Genomic DNA, 18931 nt, shown 5'->3' on the forward strand with positions numbered 1-18931 from the left:
ATTAGTTTTTTTAGCTGTTGTATCTTTGGCTCACACGAGGACTGGAGGAGAAGGGCAGTCACACTGTTTTTAAAATGGTGTTCACTCTTTCTACGTGGCACTGGACCACTAAAGAATTGGAAGGACGAATGGGGGTCAGTAGCTTTTACAATTCCCTCGGTTCTAGTACCTTAATTTCTTCTTTCATACAATATTTTTCAGGTGTCATGGGTGAATATGAGCCCAAAATTGAAGTGCATTTCCTCCCATCTGTTCTGGCTGCCAGAGGAGTCACCATGCGGCTGGAGTGCTTCGCCTTGGGGAAGTAAGTAAGGAGGTGTACGCTGCATGAATATAGATGCTCCTTCTTTATAATAAAATTGTTGAAACCATAGAAGACAATTAACTACAGCCCCCGCCCCTTGAAACAATGTGCCATTACCACCCAGCTTATTAATTCTTGATAAGGTTTTTTTTTTTTTTTTTTTGCTTTTTTTTTTCCTTCCTCCTAAAATGATGATGTACCTTGAATGAGAACTGGGTACATCTTGTCTTTGGGCAAAACGTTAAGTGACTGTGTAGCATCATAACCAGTGTTCTAGATGGCATGTTAGTGCACAAAGGGCGGGACTGAAGAGGGAATTCAGCCCTGGGGACCCATGTCTTCAGATAATTGAGAGCCCTTAATGTAGCAGTCTTTTCAGGATGCTTTCAGTGCCTGTTTTGTACTCGCCAAAGCCAAGGTTGTGCTGATTGCAAAAAAACGAAACTGGTAATATTGCCTGCCGGGAGGGGAAAATGCTTTTTCTCTGCAGACTCCAGAGAGAGACATGAAAGTCTGGGATGCTTACCAAATTACTCTTTATGTTTTCTTGGTTTACAACACCATATACAGGGTTTCAGCACTTTAAATTACATTTGCTTAATGAGCTTTGTATTGAAATTATTGTGATAGCTGAACCATAAAAGTCTCAGTCTGAAATTGGCTTTTGTGCATAAAATCCGAAAACAAGACATTTGTGACGGAAATAATTGAAAAACATTTAAAGTATGTACTTGTCCATAGAAAAACCCAAGTGGTGCTTTTCATTGCAAATTCACTATTTTCATTTCACTACATAATCTTGTATCATCCCTACTCCATTATGTTTACAATTACTGGGTTTGAATTATTTATTTCAGAATCCTATCTTAAGTGCAAACAGTCTCTAATCTACAAACGACTAAGGACCCCATAATTGTTTACCAGGCTTTCATGGGGTTCCTACTGAGTACAAGTCACTTACAATTAATTATCCACATTATACCGAGTCATTTCCTAGACATATAGACATTGCATTACAAATTCGCATCCCCTTACTTTTTTTCCCCTGTTCAACTAGAGTTTTTGGATGCTGCCAAACCGGCAAACTGCTTGACACCTTGTGTTGTGCTTTCCTCTGCGACGTGAAGTGATTTGTCCGTGATGGCTTTCAGGAGGAAAGTCATCTCACTGACTAACGCTTTTACCTGCTGATGAATGATTTATCAATGCATCTTATTAAGAAATGCCAGTCTTTGTAGAGCGCACCAAATGAAGTTAAAATGGGTTTTGTTCTCCTGTCAATCAGTGGGTATGATGGCCCCATTATCTCAGACAGGACAGAGAGCTCTTTATGTGTGAACGCCAAGGTGCTTGGTGTGATTTCCTGTCGCCTTATTTACCACAGATGGGCCTGGAAGTAATGGTCAAGGGCAAAGATGTTTTGGAGATGGAAATGCCGTCCTCTAACTTTCACTACATTTGCATTGATGTTCACGAAGTGTGTTTCTACCTAATGTCCCGACGATAGGAGTAAATAATCATTGTTGCCTCAATCGCCTCTTTTCCAATAAGGCAAATAGGTCATTTCTGTAATTAACACAGTGGCCTTTCTTTCTTTCGAGTTTAATAGCTATTGCACAATATTAATATGACCATGCGTCACTTTTCTCCTGGCGCCTCCAGACTCCAAATTATGTCTTATATTTCCAAGTTATTACAATTATAACTCCAGAAGTATTCTTTGGAATAATGAAAACCAAACAAGTCTTTGTTTCGGAAGGGGCTTTTGTTGCACGTTCATAATAAGCGTCCCTAGTGTTTAACAGAGGATTAATGAGTATTCAAGCAACTTGCACAAAATCTGTATGTAACTCAAGGTTCATTATTTGAGAATCGGGTTCATCAGAAGACAGAGACAGGGGTGTCATGCCCTGTTTCACACTAGGTTCTTCAGACACGTGACAAATAGTATTAGATTTGCTTTCATGTAAACAAAGCTTGTAAATTTCCAGACTCCCATAGTAACTCCTGAACTTACCCATTTAGCTAACCCATTTAATAATGTTTCAATTCTACCCCCCCCACTACTCAATTTACAGTGTATATCCAGCATACTATAGTAAATCCTTACAGTCAGTGCACCAGCCTGAATTCATCTCATCTCATCTTCAGCTGCTTTTCTGGGGTCAGGTCGCGATGGCAGCAAGCTAAGTAGGGCACGCCAGACGTCCCTCTCCCCAGCAATGCCCTCCAGTTCCTCCTGGGGGAATCCCAAGGCGTTCCCAGGCCAGATTGGACATGGAGTCCCTCCAGCGAGTTCTGGGTCTACCCCAGGGTCTCCTCCCAGTTGGCCGTGCCTGGTAAACCTCCAAATGAAGGCGCCCAGGAGGCATCCTAATCAGATACCCGAACCATCTCAACTGGCTCCTTTCGATGCGAAGGAGCAGCGGCAATACTCCAAGCTCCCTTCAGATGTCCGAGCTCCTCGCCCTATCTTTAAGGCTCAGCCCAGACACCCTATGGAGGAAACTAATTTTAGCCGCTTGTATCCGCGATCTCACCCTTTCGGTACAACGTCCGCATTACTGCTGTTGCTGCACTAATCCACCTGTAAATCTCCCGCTCCATCCTACCCTCACTGATGAACAAGACCCCAAGATACTTGAACTCCTTCACTTGAGGCAACAACTCATCCCCAACCCGGAGGGAGCAGTCCACCATTTTCCGGTAGAGAACTATGGCCTCAGACTTGGAGGTGCTGACTCTCATCCCAGCCATTTCACACTCAGCTGCAAACTACCCCAGTGCGCTGGAGGTCGCATTCTGATGAAGCCAACAAAACCACATCATCTGTGAAGAGCAGAGATGCAATTCTGAGGTTCCCAAAACGGACACACTCCTCACCTTGGCTGTGCCTTGAGATCCTGTCCATGAATATCACAAACAGAATTGGAGACAAGGGACAACCTTGGCGGTGTCCGACACCCACCAAAAACGTGTTTGTCTTTGTGCCAAGAATGCGAACACATCTCTCACTTTGGTTATACAAGGACCGGATGGCTTGTAGCAACTGCCCTGGTATCCCATACTCCCGCAGTACCCCCCACAGAGTGCCCCGGATTACAGTCATAAGCCTTCTCCAAGTCCACAAAACACATGTAGACTAGCTGGTCAAATTCCCATGCCCCCCTCAGCACTTCCGCAAGGGTAAAGAGTTGGTCCGTTGTTCCACGGCTAGGACGGAATCCGCATTGTTCCTCCTGGATCTGAGGTTCGACAATCGGTCGGAGCCTCCTTTCGAGCACCCTAGAGTAAACTTGCCCGGGGAGGCTGAGCAATGTGATGCCCCAATAATTGGAGCACACCCTCCGGTCCCCCTTTTTGAATATGGGAACCACCACCCCAGTCTGCCATGCCACAGGTACTGTCCCTGACCTTCACGTGACACTGAAGAGGCGTATCAACCAAGACAGCCCAACAATGTCCAGAGCCTTCAGCATCTCAGGGCGAATCTCATCCACGCCCGGCACCTTGCTACTGAGGAGCTTTTTAACTACCTCAGAGACCTCTGCCAAGGATATGGGTGGGGCTCCCCCTGAGTCTTCAGACTCTACCTCCTCCACTGAGGACGTGTTAGTCGGGTTCATGAGCTCCTCAAAGTGTTCCTTCCACCGCTCGACAATATCGCCAGTCCGGGTGAACAGTTCCCCTCCCTGGCTGAACACAGCCTGAGTCAAGCCCTGCTTTCCCTTCCTGAGTCGCCGGGTGGTTTGCCAGAACTTCCTTGAGGCCAACCGAAAGTCCTCCTCCATAACCTCGCCGAGCTCCTCCCATACCCGAGTTTTTGCTTTCGTGACCGCCAAAGCAGCAGCCCTTCTGGCCTCCCAGTACCTGTCTGCTGCTTCAGGAGACCCCTGGGTCAACCAATTCCGAAAGGCCTCCTGCGTCAGCCTGATGGCTTCCCTCACCACCGGTGTCCACCAGCGGGTTCTTGAGTTGCCGCCTCGACAGGCATCAATGACCTTTTGACCACAGCTCCTGCCTGCCGCATCTACAATAGAGGCTTTGAACATGGCCCACTCAGATTCCATGTCCCCAGCCTCCCTCGGGATACACGAGAACTTCTACCGTAGGTGGGAGTTGAAGACCTCACGGACAGGGGCCTCCGCCAGACATTCCCAGTTCACCCTCACTACACGTTTGGGTTTGCCAGGTCTGTCTGGCAGGCTTCCCCGCCATCTGATACAACTCACCACCAGGTGATCAGTTGACAGCTCTGCTCCTCTCTTCACCCGAGTCCAAAACATACGGCTGCAGATCTGATGATAGGACCACAGTATCTATCATCGATCTTCAGCCTAAGGTGTTCTGGTACCAAGTACACTTATGAACTACCTTATGTTCGATTATGGTGTTTGTTATTGCCAATCCATGACTCGCACAGAAGTCCAATGACAAGGCACCGCTCGGGTTCAGATCGGGGAGGCCATTCCTCCCAATCACGCCCCTCAAGGTTTCTCCATCGTTGCCCACGTGAGCGTTGAAGTCCCCCTGTATTCAAATAATTCAATTTATTCTGTAAATTATTTAGTAGTAAGAGGGAGTAACATAAACAACTAGGGCTATCCAAATTCTAAAGCATGCAAATCATCTGTATGGGCCAAAAAAAAAAAAATCTGCATTAACTCTAAAAACATTTGCTTTGCAAAGTCTAGCATTACTTTTCAAGTTATGGTGTGGGACTACACAGTTAAGAGAAACATCGCAATGAGAGAAATTTCACAATTGCTTCAGATGTTGGGGCTTCTTTGATAGTCTTGCAGGTCTCAGTCGTATGTGTTGCGGTACATGTCTTAACAGTTCTTTGGGAGGGTTCACGGTCTGGGATGTTTCACCGAAGGCACAGACAGCACTGTATGCAGCATCATGGGAGAGACAGTATAAAATTAAATATCCTCTCGTGTTTGCACAATATAAAGCTCTTGTGACAGCATTTTCATGAAGCAAAAGCCCGTGTGAATATTCCCTCATTTATTTCCATGGTTTACTGGTCCATTTCTGTTTTGAATTAAAAGCAGACACTAATTATGTTAACTTGTAGGTCAACGCATGCATCTTGAGCAACTTCCAATCCTAAACATGAGCATCATAAAACTCGGTGTGAACATGCTAATGAGCTATCAAAGCGGGCTAATTATACACAGATCCGCTGCCGACTAAAAAAGTTACCTTTATCATCAGACAACATGACATGTCACATCAAAATCCACCCCAAGAAACACCAGCACACGCCGGTGCAAATCAACAGTAAATAATCCTCAGAGACTTTCTATTTTTAGGTGCCAAACATTGCATGGAGTCATACTGCGGTTAAGATTGCGATCTGACAAAATGTTGGTACTTAAAATAACGTTGTGGTTTTCTGATATCAAGACGAGTGTTGGCCGGTTCTCGTGGCACCACATCCTTCCCTGAGTAAACCAACCCGGCTATCAAAAGAAATCTGCGTAAAGACAATTCAAAGGGAAAAGTTTTTCCAAGTTCATTTCCATGTAAAGAGACTTTCTTTCCCATTCCAGGCTTAACCTGATTGTCCGCAACAGTGGAGATGTTGTGTGTGTATGAACACACCCTCATAGTCATTAAAACTGACTAAACTAAAAATCCCTCAAATGCAGAGTCTTTGTCTGAATAGAATTGTGTCTCATTGTTCCCACACGTTTGGATTGTCTTCATTCATTCCACAGTGGTTAGTGCGGTCTCCTCACAGCTAGAGGGTCCTGGGTTCGAGTCCCGGGGTAGTCCAAGCTTGGGGGTCGTCCCGGGTCGTCCTCTGTGTGGAGTTTGCATGTTATCCCCGTGTCTGCATGGGTTTCCTCTGGGGACCGCGGTTTCCTCCCACAGTCCAAAGACATGTAGGTCAGGTGAACCGGCCGTACTACATTGCCCCTAGGTATGAATGTGTGTGTTGTGTGTGTGTGTGTGTGTGTGTGTGTGTGTGTGTGTGTGTGTGTGTGTGTGTGTGTGTGTGTGTGTGTGTGTGATGGCGTGGCAGCCTGTCCAGGGTGTCTCCCCACCTGCTGCCCAATGACTGCTGGGATAGGCTCCAGCATCCCGCAACCCTGAGAGCAGGATAAGTGGCTTGGATAATGGATGGGTGGATGGATCCTCATTGGATGCTAACATTGACATTGGAAAACAAGATGCTTTTGGACGGATTCAACGGGGCTTAAAGTTAGCTCGTCTCAACAAAACCCAGAAAAGCAAGCCGCTGCCTCAGGAATGTTTAAAAACTTATCAAAAGATTGATTTTGGACCCTGACCCCTCCTTTCCTTTTTTAAATAATTTCAAGTCTTTAATCTATACCACCATAACAACTAACACTTCAAGCTGAAGTAAAGGATTTTTTTTTCTTAATTTCCTTTTGCTAAATTATCTGTAAACCATGTAGGCACAGCTCAAAAAAATGGGGGGGGAAAAACCAGCAGGCAGAATTGTGAATCTGGTTGTGTAAGTTGTTGAAATTGAAATAAAAACTCAGTTAAAAAAAAGATTGATTTTGCTTGAGCATGTTAAAGGTGATGGAGAGCGACTTAACTTGCTTCTGTGTCAATAGCGTCTCTGTGAAATCCTGTCTCGAATGAAACCGCGGCGATCAGCCATCTCTCACAAAGACGGATCCAAACAAAATCACAGGCTTAACTCGGTGCTGTGATGTCATGAAGAGAATCTCTGCAGGGTCGACGCTCGTAAGCAACGCTTACATTGATGCTTTTGTCAGTGATTTCAATTTGCATGGAACTTTTTAACCTGAACTGCTCCCGCTGCTGTGAAATAAAGTTCATCTGGGTTCAAAACATTCAATCACGCTGTGGTTGCATAGATAAAACTGCACCATTGCACTTGATCACCTCTTATTTTGCCTGTATATGGCAATCCTTGTGTATATATCTGAAGATTGTTCTATCGTGCTGTTGTTCTATGTTAAGTACACCGAGGCAGCCGCGAAACTGGAGTCACTTTCCATGTGTGTGCAGACCTACATGGCCAATAAACATGATTCTGATTCTGACGAAAATGCAATCCTTATTATTTTGCAATATTTGATCCTCATGATGATGATGTGGTGATTCTGTTGGACAGTCAATCAACATGACAGTAGAAAAGCGTTGCATTAGAGTTGGATGTCGGAGCCAGACACACATATGTATGTGTGTGTGTGTGTGTGTGTGTGTGTGTGTGTGTGTATATATATATATATATATATATATATATAGTAGCTTTATTGACAGCTGATGATTGCTTATGGCATGAAACAGGCTTGTACTGTCTCATTAAGAATTTACTTGACTCACTGGATTTTAAATATATATATAGCGTTTTTTCCCCCCGAAACCGTCAATGGTGTTGTTATAAGTGCTCAACTAATGAGGAGCAGAATATCAATATATCAAATGTATCAAATATGTATGAGTATGTATATATATATATACACTACCGTTCAAAAGTTTGGGATCACCCAAACAATTTTGTGTTTTCTATGAAAAGTCACACTTATTCACCACCATATGTTGTGAAATGAATAGAAAATAGAGTCAAGACATTGACAAGATTAGAAATAATGATTTGTATTTGAAATAAGATTTTTTTTACATCAAACTTTGCTTTCGTCAAAGAATCCTCCATTTGCAGCAATTACAGCATTGCAGACCTTTGGCATTCTAGCTGTTAATTTGTTGAGGTAATCTGGAGAAATTGCACCCCACGCTTCCAGAAGCAGCTCCCACAAGTTGGATTGGTTGGATGGGCACTTCTTTGAGCAGATTGAGTTTCTGGAGCATCACATTTGTGGGGTCAATTAAACGCTCAAAATGGCCAGAAAAAGAGAACTTTCATCTGAAACTCGACAGTCTATTCTTGTTCTTAGAAATGAAGGCTATTCCATGCGAGAAATTGCTAAGAAATTGAAGATTTCCTACACCGGTGTGTACTACTCCCTTCAGAGGACAGCACAAACAGGCTCTAACCAGAGTAGAAAAAGAAGTGGGAGGCCGCGTTGCACAACTGAGCAAGAAGATAAGTACATTAGAGTCTCTAGTTTGAGAAACAGACGCCTCACAGGTCCCCAACTGGCATCTTCATTAAATAGTACCTGTTAGAGCCTGTTTGTGCTGTCCTCTGAAGGGAGTAGTACACACCGGTGTAGGAAATCTTCAATTTCTTAGCAATTTCTCGCATGGAATAGCCTTCATTTCTAAGAACAAGAATAGACTGTCGAGTTTCAGATGAAAGTTCTCTTTTTCTGGCCATTTTGAGCGTTTAATTGACCCCACAAATGTGATGCTCCAGAAACTCAATCTGCTCAAAGAAGTGCCCATCCAACCAATCCAACTTGTGGGAGCTGCTTCTGGAAGCGTGGGGTGCAATTTCTCCAGATTGCCTCAACAAATTAACAGCTAGAATGCCAAAGGTCTGCAATGCTGTAATTGCTGCAAATGGAGGATTCTTTAACGAAAGCAAAGTTTGATGTAAAAAAAATCTTATTTCAAATAAAAATCATTATTTCTAACCTTGTCAATGTCTTGACTCTATTTTCTATTCATTTCACAACATATGGTGGTGAATAAGTGTGACTTTTCATGGAAAACACGAAATTGTTTGGGTGATCCCAAACTTTTGAACGGTAGTGTATGTTGCAAATTATTTTCTCGCCCTTAAGCAAGATGTTGCATCCTTTGTCGCTTGCATGCTGTCAGCTCACCAGAAAATATTCTGCATCCTTGTAAAGTGGCATACCTTGAGCAGAGCTAACAGGCAGTCTGAACATCTAACTGCACCGCCACACTGTTTTACACTTATATTGATCGTCTTTCTGACAAGCATCGCCACATTGGTGCCATGTTACACTCTTTTTTCCTGCTGGTGTTGTTTCCAACATGCATGTGTTTGTTGATGCACCAGCGGGAACGAAATGACAAAAACAACTTTGCCAGCAGTATACACAGACTGGCGAGTGTACAACCATGGTAGAGACGCCGGTTAGCAGGAGAAATGTTATGTGTGCTGGTAATTCATATAATTTGTCCAACTCCAGGTATCATTTCATGGTGTTGAGCGCCTCTAGTGGTCATTGTTTGTATACATAAAAGTCCGTTGCACCAGTCGCCATTTTAGTGGTCGCATAACTCAAGCTAGTGTGCAGTTGGGTCATTTTTCTCTCGGTGAAGTTGTGAGAATACATGCCCTTGAGTATTGCATAACTTGATTTGTTGTATGCTGATGATAGTTGGATGACAAACGTGTCCTTTTTGAGTTGTTTCTGCAGATATCTGAATAAGTATGGCAGAGCTAGTGTCTTGCCTATTCACGCTAGACTGGTTAGCCAAGTGCCCTGGCTGGTTAGCTGGTCACCTGCTCGGCATGGCTTCAGATTGTGTTGATGTTGTCTACCTGCAAATACAGTTTTGTTTTGTTTTAGGTATTTGCAGTCGTTTTATTTGACAGTGTGGTTGCTGTGGAAATGTCCTGGATAATATATTGTTTAACTTTGTGACTGTATTGTGTACCTGTAATATGGAAGCAAATAACCACACGTACAACTAATTGTAATCAGATGTATTTTGTTTGTATGTTTTGTTTTGGTTTTACAAAAAAAGAAGAAAAGATTGAGTAACAAAGCTGGATAAACAAGGAAACCAAGTAAAGAACCTAAACTTATTCAAGCCTTAAGTCTTTATTGGCTCAGCCATGTTAACTAGCTGTCTAGTCTGGTACTAGATGAGGACAGAATGTTCTGGATTGCAGCTTATCCACTTACACTATAATATTTGCCACACTGTTACAAAAGGAGTTCATACAGGAAACACGTCAACTTGGAAGTTTAGTTTATTCATTAATCTGATCAGAATCTCAACGAGCAAAACGGGCGACGACCACGTTTTTTATGTGGAACAGTAACAGAAATATGTTTCTCTTCATAACACATAGTCATGTTTATCATGGTCTATTTTGGTGTAGAATGTATTTGCTGATTTAAAAAAAAAAAAAAATTTATTGTGTATTTTCTTTGGAATCCGAGCCATCCCGGTTCTTGCTGCACCCCCTCTGCCGATCCGGGGAGGGCTGCAGACTACCACATGCCTCCCCCAATACATGTGGAGTCACCAGCCACTTCTTTTCACCTGACAGTGAGGAGTTTCGCCACGTGGGAGGATAACATTATTCCCCCCCAGTTCCCCTTCCCCTGCCCCCCGAACAAGCGCCCCGAGCGACTAGAGGAGGCGCCAGTGCAGCGACCAGGACACATACGCACATCCGGCGTCCCACCCGCAGACACGGCCAATTGTGTCTGTAGGGACACCCGACCAAGCCAGAGGTAACACAGGGATTCAAACTGGCGATCCCTGTGTTGGTAGGCGACAGAATAGGCTGCCACGCCACCCGGACACCCTTTGCTGATTCGACAAGACACATGTTCCCACACATTAATCAGATGAATTCAAGAAATTGGAATGAACGAAGTCCAACTTCGCTGATTGACTGATTTGACAAAACTCATAGGAATGAAATTTGACCTTTTTTTTTTTTGGATTCTTTCCTCAGTGTGGTGATGTAATGGTAAAAAATGAATATGGAGAGCATTGGGAATAAGATGGATGGGAGGATTTTGCTGGCTGGTAATAACTTTAAATTAATAGTCCTTAGCAAATGGATTTTCTATTATATTTGGATATGAGGAACTTTTAATTTCTTCTGAATTAAATGGTTCAACTTCAGAAGAGAGTACAGCCCTGACTTGGTTGGTACTGTGATTAATGAAATATGACCTAGAAAGTGTACACAAGCACATTTTAAACTTAAAATTGGGACACCTCACAAAAGACAGTAGTTATTTGTTACTGCGGCAAGCCTCATTCATAAATGCTGATTATGTTCCTACATCAGCTTACATTGGATCAACGTTAAAGTGGTGTCACAATAAAAATAATCTTTCAGTCAGTCAAGTTGCATTTTATATAGCGATTTTCTAGCTGCAACAGCCACTCAAAAGTGCATTACATTTCTGGTCAAATCTCAGTTTCGGGCACCTGTTATAATAGAACACAAGCCGTTTTCTGTACAGTCGCTACCCATTTCTTATGCGTAAGGCCACCGAAATGTGATTTACACCGGTTAACTTATTCACATATGCGTCAACATGCGTCCAAACAGCATCTGTACATGTGAGCGGCTTTTATAGCCTCCAGGGATGTGCAACATGCTCCAGAAAGGGTCGGCGCAGGTGCAGGTCCCCGCTCCAACCAAACAGCCACACACCCAAGTCTATAAATCAGGGTCTTTAGCAAAGACTATTGTTTGACTAATAGAATCAGATGTGTAGTGTGTAACTGCTTGGTTGGAACAAAGAACCGCACCCCCCCCCCTCCCGGACCATGCCACCCACGTCTAATCTAACCTGACTAAGCATGAATCTTTGAACAAGTAATTTTAGTTTGGAAGGATTTCTTAGGACTACTGAGAAGAATATTAATAAATGGAACATCAGGAACACTTTATTTGTCATTTCACTTCATGCACTTGCATACATGAAATGAAACAAAATGCCGTTTCCCCCAGCCCACAGCAGTACAACACAAAGACAAAAACACAACCAAAAACTACAAGAACACGCATATCCAAACTAACACACATACCCAAACTAAACAAAAAATCACTTTCCAAGGGAACGAACGCCAGCCAGGATGGATGCCGGAACCACCGGTCTGCATGGGCTAGCAGTTAGCTTAGCCTGCCCCGCTTCCACATCCTGTCAGACCGCCCTCGGCGTTTCCTCCTCGGGTGCAGCTCCAGGCAGGGGCCGTGGTCCCCAGGCCCACCAAATGAAGCAGACCAAGCTCTCCCAGCTGATCCAGCGCCAGCTCTCCCAGCCAGACACCATCGACACACCTCCCCGCACTCCTCACAACGACATCAAAACACCACAGTCAACGCCAGGTGAGGCCGCCTCCAGACTGCCCTCGGTGCCATCGGAACTGCAGGTCTGCATGGGCTAGCAGTTAGCTTAGCCTGCCCTGCTCTCCCAGCCGATGCAGCGCCAGCTCTCCCAGCCATCAAACGAAGACAAAACTTAGATGTGGACAAAGACAGTGCATGGACGGTACTGAGCGAGGCTGCCGCAAATGGAAATTCGTGCCACCATCTTCCCACACTGGGTACATAAAAAGTATCAATTCTAGTGCCAATAAAAAGGCCCACAAAACTGTAATGGCATGTTTGCTGTAAAATATGTATGTAAATGAATTGCGATCGTAGCTGTTGTGTCTTAAATGTTTTTCTTTTCTTTTCCTTTTGATTATTATTTATGTTTTATTTGGCCTACCCCCCTGCCATGTTTGTTTGCACTGTAGTCATTCATGCTGTAAAAATGTGACGTGTACAATTAGTTGTGAGTTAGTCAGTAAAGAAAAAAAATCTTCCCACATCAGCAGAAGGTGTGGGAAGGTGTGAGCTGTTTGCCTGATATCAGAGAGAGTTGTCAACTCCTTCCATTTCCGTCTTTGACACTGCCTCCAGTCTGACCGATTTCTGGGGGGGAGGGGGACTCAATTTTCCCTAACCAATCACTAGAGACCAACGTATCCACCTGCGTAGCCATGCCAACATACGGATTTTTTTACGAGTGGAGCATCCATCCATCCATCCATTATCCAAACCGCTTATCCTGCTCTCAGGGTCGCGGGGAGGCTGGAGCCTATCCCAGCAGTCACTGGGTGGCAGGCGGGGAGACACCCTGGACAGGCCACCAGGCCATCACAGGGCTGCAGAGCGAAGTAAAAACAGACTCTGATGTTGGGTGATATTGAGAAGACATGCCATCTATGTAAAATAAATATATTAATCAATGGGGTCATATCAAATTCAAGAATATTATTCAGGAGCCAAAACGTGAAAGATAGCCCATTAAGTGAATGTTTCCGAGATGTCGGGATAATTCTCCCATGTTGACAACTTAACAATGGCGTTAGTCCCACCTGTGGTGCTGATTGCCTAATTGTTAGTCCCTCCACCCCACCCCACCCCACCCCGTTTGATAATCTTTTTCACCCAAGAAACCGTTTCATGTGATGATGCCAGACGACCAGAATCAGTTCAGCTCGGTGGAGTGGGTGGATTCAAAGGTCTGCACCCAGGCAAAGTAGATGTGCAGATCTACCTGAATTTGATCATGCATCATTGAACCTGAATGAGGGAATGATCCACTTATTTGTTGTTTGCACTTGATCAAGACCCAGAATTGGGTTACAGAGATACTGAATGAAAGCCACAAGTTGTTAATGTGGAAGTTTGGGGATTCATTAGCTGTTAATTCCTCAGTGAACAAAGTCAGACTAACGTCAGGCTTGTTTTTTCTTGCTTTTCAGAATCTCAGAAATGAAAATTAATCTTCCCCCTCAGTTAGTTAGTTAATCATCTATCTATCAATCATCTATCTGTCCATCCATCCATCCATCTGTAAACCACTTAGTAAAGAAGTGTAAACGGTTTTTTTTCCTTGATTAAAAAGACAAGGACCAAATAGATTTTCCCAGCTAAATCCCTGTCAGCATTTGGAGCCGTAGAGAGCAACGCGGTTTCAAAACCACGGCTCCATCCACAGAAAATGTTTTGAGACACGGTAACCCTGTTTAATTTGGAGCTTGCTCGGAGTCCTTAGAGTCCATTGCAGCCAGGAACATATCAATGTCGTTGTGATTTTGAACAGCAAAAAAAGAAGGGGGGGGCTGAAAGGTTCTCCGTTGAGGCTAAATTATTGATTTGTGCACTGGAGGTTTCTCTGATGTCACGTTTCCATCTTTTGGAGCCCTGTCAGATGTAGCTGGTCATACAAGAGCCTTACCGATAACACACAGTGAGACCCTCTCTTTGTACACATGCAATCCATCTATCATGAGGCGGGCTGTGAGCAAACAAACACCAATCATGAGAATACCTGGCCGGAGGGGTAAAACTGATATGAATAATGTTAAATGTTATGGGCGTCCCATATGCCTCATTTAGTAAATACATCACAAGAGTGATTAAAAGGTCACGGAAATAAGAGAACGGAACCAACATAAAAGTGTAATCACAAAATGGCAATACGCACAAGGAATCACAGCGAGTTGAAGACATCTGGGGTCTGCAGACCAATACCAATAATTCCTGCAAATTAGATCTTTTATCCCCGTCCATACTTGACTGTGTATTAAATAATGCATTCTCATCACACCGGGTCTGCCAAAGCGCTGATATAGGACCCACAAGATGCCCTGTATAGAAACATGCCACGGGTTTAGTAACCTGCTTAGTCTTGCCACTGGTAGCAGGTGGTCTCGGACGAGAGAGTGGGGTTGATGATGCGCAACTCTTCCTCGCTTTAATCATCACACAAGTCATCAGTCATCCATCACAGGATGACAGATGGTCCTCGTCGCTGCGACGGACGAATAAAATCAAAAAACCTGCAACATGAAACCTCCTGCAGTGTTTGACAGCTTTTTTTACCCAGCAGTGACAATTTTTCTATAATTTGTTCGACCTAATATATGTTAATGATGTACATGTCAGATTGTGGTTAAAGTTTGGGTTAAGGTTACGTACATGGATAAATATAGCTCCCCTGCACATCTCTATACAGATGTGGAAGGGTATCTTGTGCATCCTGTAGTATCGATACAGGATACCGTGGGATGAGAATGGGTTTGTATGAAGAGTTTGGACAGAGATAAAAACTACACGAGTGTATTGTGAAAATAAGAGCTCTACACTGAATGAGGTTTTCCCCCCCTTTTTTTCTCCCTAATTGTACTTGGCCAATTACCCCACTCTTCAGAGCCGTCCCAGTCGCTGCTCCAGGGGGCTCTGCTGATCCGGGGAGGGCTGCAGACTACCACATGCCTCCTCCCATACATGTGGAGTCACCAGCCGCTTCTTTTCACCTGACAGTGAGGAGTTTCACCAGGGGGGCGTAGCACGTGGGAGGATCACGCTATTCCCCCCCAGTTCCCCCTCCCCGCCCGAACAGGCACCCTAACCGACCAGAGGAGGCGCTAGTGCAGCGATTAAGACACATACCCACAGCTGGCTTCCTTCCTGCAGACACAGCCAATTGTGTCTGTAGGGACGCCTGACCAAGCTGGTGGTAATGCGGGGATTCGAACCGCTGTCCCCATGTTGGTAGGCAATGGAATAGACCGCCACGCCACCCGGACGTGCCTCTGAATGAGGTTTTAAACCTTTCTTTAAATGTTTCCTATTGAGACAAGCCAAAGCAACCATAAAGTTTCAGAGTTTAGCTTTTGTTTCTTTAGATTGCAGTTATACACGCAAACTCCTGTGCAAGACATAATATACTAACACATATTTTTAGCGTATTTTATTTCTCCTCCTTCCTAGTAAAGGTCAAGCAGTAAATCTGTTCTTTGCATGACGGCACGGCGAACGTGACGTGTGGTTATTTGTAGAGAAATGAGTTAGAGCTGCTCATAACGTGGCTGTGAAGCAAAATGCAAGCTGAACAACTAAATCTCCTGTTACGCTGCAGTGAATAATCCCACTCTTCTCTCCACCCAGTCCAGTCCCGACTATCACATGGAGGAGGATTAATGGCAACATTCCCAAAAAAGCAAGACTCCGGAAGTCGCAGGCCATACTGGAGATTCCCAACGTTCAATTAGAGGACTCTGGAACATATGAGTGCAAAGCTGAGAATCCAAGAGGGGCCACCTCTTTCAAAGGCCATCTGCAGGTCTACAGTGAGTTTCTGCATGTTCTTGTCATCTGTCGAGTTGAAAATCATTTTCATATCTATGTCTACCTCACATCATTAAAGACTAAACTTATTGAGAGACGTCTGGGTCTGATATAACACGTGGCTTTTGTTGTTCAGCGCATTTATACATTCGCAACAACAGTCTGGACCCATGTGTTGTTAGGCTGGTGATTTTACTCTTTGTCATATTCATATATTAAGCTTTCTTTGACATGATCTCTCCCTGTGGTTCTCAAATTAATGACAAAATCAAATTTGACTTGACTTTGCATGGCTTCTGATGGGACCAGCATGCAGTGTCTCCGCTAATCATCTGAGAACCACTTTTGTGACCATCTTCCAGTGATTCTGCAAAGTCCATGTTTTTCTTTTTCTTTTGTATTTCCCCCCCTTTTCTCCCCAATTGTACACATCCACTTACCTCACTCTTCCGAGCTATGTCGGTCACTGCTCCACCCCCTCTGCCGATCCGGGGAGGGCTGCAGACTACCACATGCCTCCTCTCGTACATGTGGAGTCGCCAGCTGCTTCTTTTCACCTAACAGTGAGGGGTTTCGCCAGGGGAACATAACACGTGGGAGGATCACGCTATTCCCCTCAGCCCCCCCCCCCGAACAGGCATCCCGACCGACCAGAGGGGGCGCTAGTGCAGGGACCAGGACACATACCCACATCTATAGGGAGGGACGCCTGACCAAGCCGAAGGTAACACTGGGATTCGAACCGGCGATCCCCGTGTTGGTAGGCAACGGAATAGACCGCTACGCTACCCGGACGCCCCCATATTCCGTATTTTTTTATGTTTATATCACAACAGCAGATAAATTATAAGCCTTCATGTCACTACAAAAAAAATTAAGTTTCAGATATGCATACCATGTTTCAATGAAATCACCAATATATCTTAAAATGATGTGAATTATGGCATTATCAAAGTAGAATCAAAACTTTACATTATCTGTCCAGATTAATTCTAACATATTCTATGTTGCTGAACAAAGCACAGTTACCATTTCTGTGTTTCACTCAATTTATTACCTACTGGCTTATTGTTTGGTCTGTGTACCAGAAGATGGCATGATGTCTTACTTCCATAGTTCACAATCGAGTATCATTACTATTAAGGAAAGCTTTCTTTTCCAACCAAATCCCACAGCGAGCTAATTTCACAGGGAAGCTGATCTTCAGCCAGAGACGGAGCTGATCACTAGTGACATCAGATGGCATGATGGTGGTGTGATGGAAACAGGCATGTGCAGTATATGGGCCTGAATAGCACATATTTAGAAGCTACTAGCCTTGTATTTAGTGAGGTCTTTTCCCATGCGGAAAGCCCAAGGTCAATACCCCGTGGGACAAAACTTGTCAAGGTATCCTTGGGCAAGACACTTAACCCTTTCCCGCTTCAGGGAGACGGTGCCAGCTGGCTGACCCTGCCCCCGCAACCAGAAGGTGAAAGGAGACATTGCACATCCTGGGATTTACACTTTGCTTTTCTGGAGCTAATGCTTTATTTTAATCTGTCTGCTTGATTTAATATGCATATAACACACATTGTATTTCTTCCTTTTAGGCTAGCCATCAAGAGCGGATTACTGTTACAAGTACATTGTGTACAAGTGAATGACTGTCCCCAGTGTACTCTGCACTGAAAGCCTTCCCCTTAATGACACCATCCACCTGAAATACAGTGGCTTTGGTGATACAGACCTATATGATGAATCAATTAAATGCAGAGATGCTGCACAGGGGCGTCTGGGTAGTGTAGCGGTCTTGTCCGTTGCCTACCAACACGGAGATCGTAGGTTAGAATCCCCGTGATACCTCCAGCTTGGTCGGGTGTCCCTACAGACACAATTGCCTGTGTCTGCAGGTGCGAAGCCGCATGTGGGTATGTGTCCTGGTCACTGCAGTAGCGCCTCCTCTGGTCGGTCGGGGGGGACAGCGTGATCCTCCCACACGCTACGTCCCCCTGGTGAAAACCTCACTGTTGGGTGAAAAGAAGCAGCTGGTGACTCCACATGTATCGGAGGAGGCATGTGGTAGTCTGCAGCCCTCCTCGGCTCGGCAGAGAAGGGTGGAGCAGGGACTGGGATGGCTCAGAAGAGTGGGGTAATTGACCGGATACAATTGGGAAGGAAAGGGGGGGGGGATAAATAAATAAAAAGATGCCACAATGGAAGTAGTGATTTCAGTCCAAGCGGCTTACAGATAAACATGAAAAAAAACTCCATTGAGCTCCTGCCCTTTGAGAACGTGCCTGGCATGCAGGCACGGTCGCTTCTGCTCTTTGCATATGGCACCTTTGGTACCATCCTCTTTGTGTGTGTGTGTGTGTGTGTGTGTGTGTGTGTGTGTGTGTGTGTGTGATTTGATTGAATGATCATGGTCAATAAAGGTTCAAGCTACCAGCCGACCTGTGTAAATTACACTCAGCATGAAGCTGATACAAATAAGGCCTGGTATTCTCCCTGTGATGCTGAGGGAATGGGAGATGCCAAGGAGTACAAGGCCTTGTATTCTCCCTGTGATGTTGAGGGAATGGGAGTTGCCAAGGAGTACAAGGCCTTGGAATCGTGTCCTACCAAGGATGGCACACTTCATTATCTTGGCCCTGTACTCATTGTAGTGGTTTGGATGGAGGGTGTGGGGTCACGCGCCCGCAGAGTCAAGTTTACGACCGCAGGCAAAAGCAGTAACACAATGACATTTTGTCTTTTGTAGAGGGGGGCTGAGCTATCTGCAGTAGGTACTATTGGAAGGTATCGGATATTATTACTTGTTTTTGTTGGTGGGATCTCTTCTTAATGTGCTATACAAGAAAAGGAATTGTATT

At 44.6% G+C, this 18931-nt stretch overlaps 1 protein-coding gene across 1 annotated transcript in view; it reads left to right on the plus strand.

Moving 5' to 3' along the window:
* The window catches only part of cntn5 (contactin 5), a 113092-nt gene that overhangs the window by 42368 nt on the left and 51793 nt on the right, over positions 1-18931 (plus strand). Inside the window, exons 6-7 of the mRNA XM_056283114.1 lie at positions 202-304; positions 15897-16078. Of these exons, the coding sequence (XP_056139089.1) occupies positions 202-304; positions 15897-16078 (285 nt within the window). The remainder of the gene's footprint in view (positions 1-201; positions 305-15896; positions 16079-18931) is intronic.

Source organism: Lampris incognitus, chromosome 7 (genome assembly GCF_029633865.1).
Source record: "Lampris incognitus isolate fLamInc1 chromosome 7, fLamInc1.hap2, whole genome shotgun sequence".
In the NCBI taxonomy this organism is placed as follows: domain Eukaryota; kingdom Metazoa; phylum Chordata; class Actinopteri; order Lampriformes; family Lampridae; genus Lampris; species Lampris incognitus.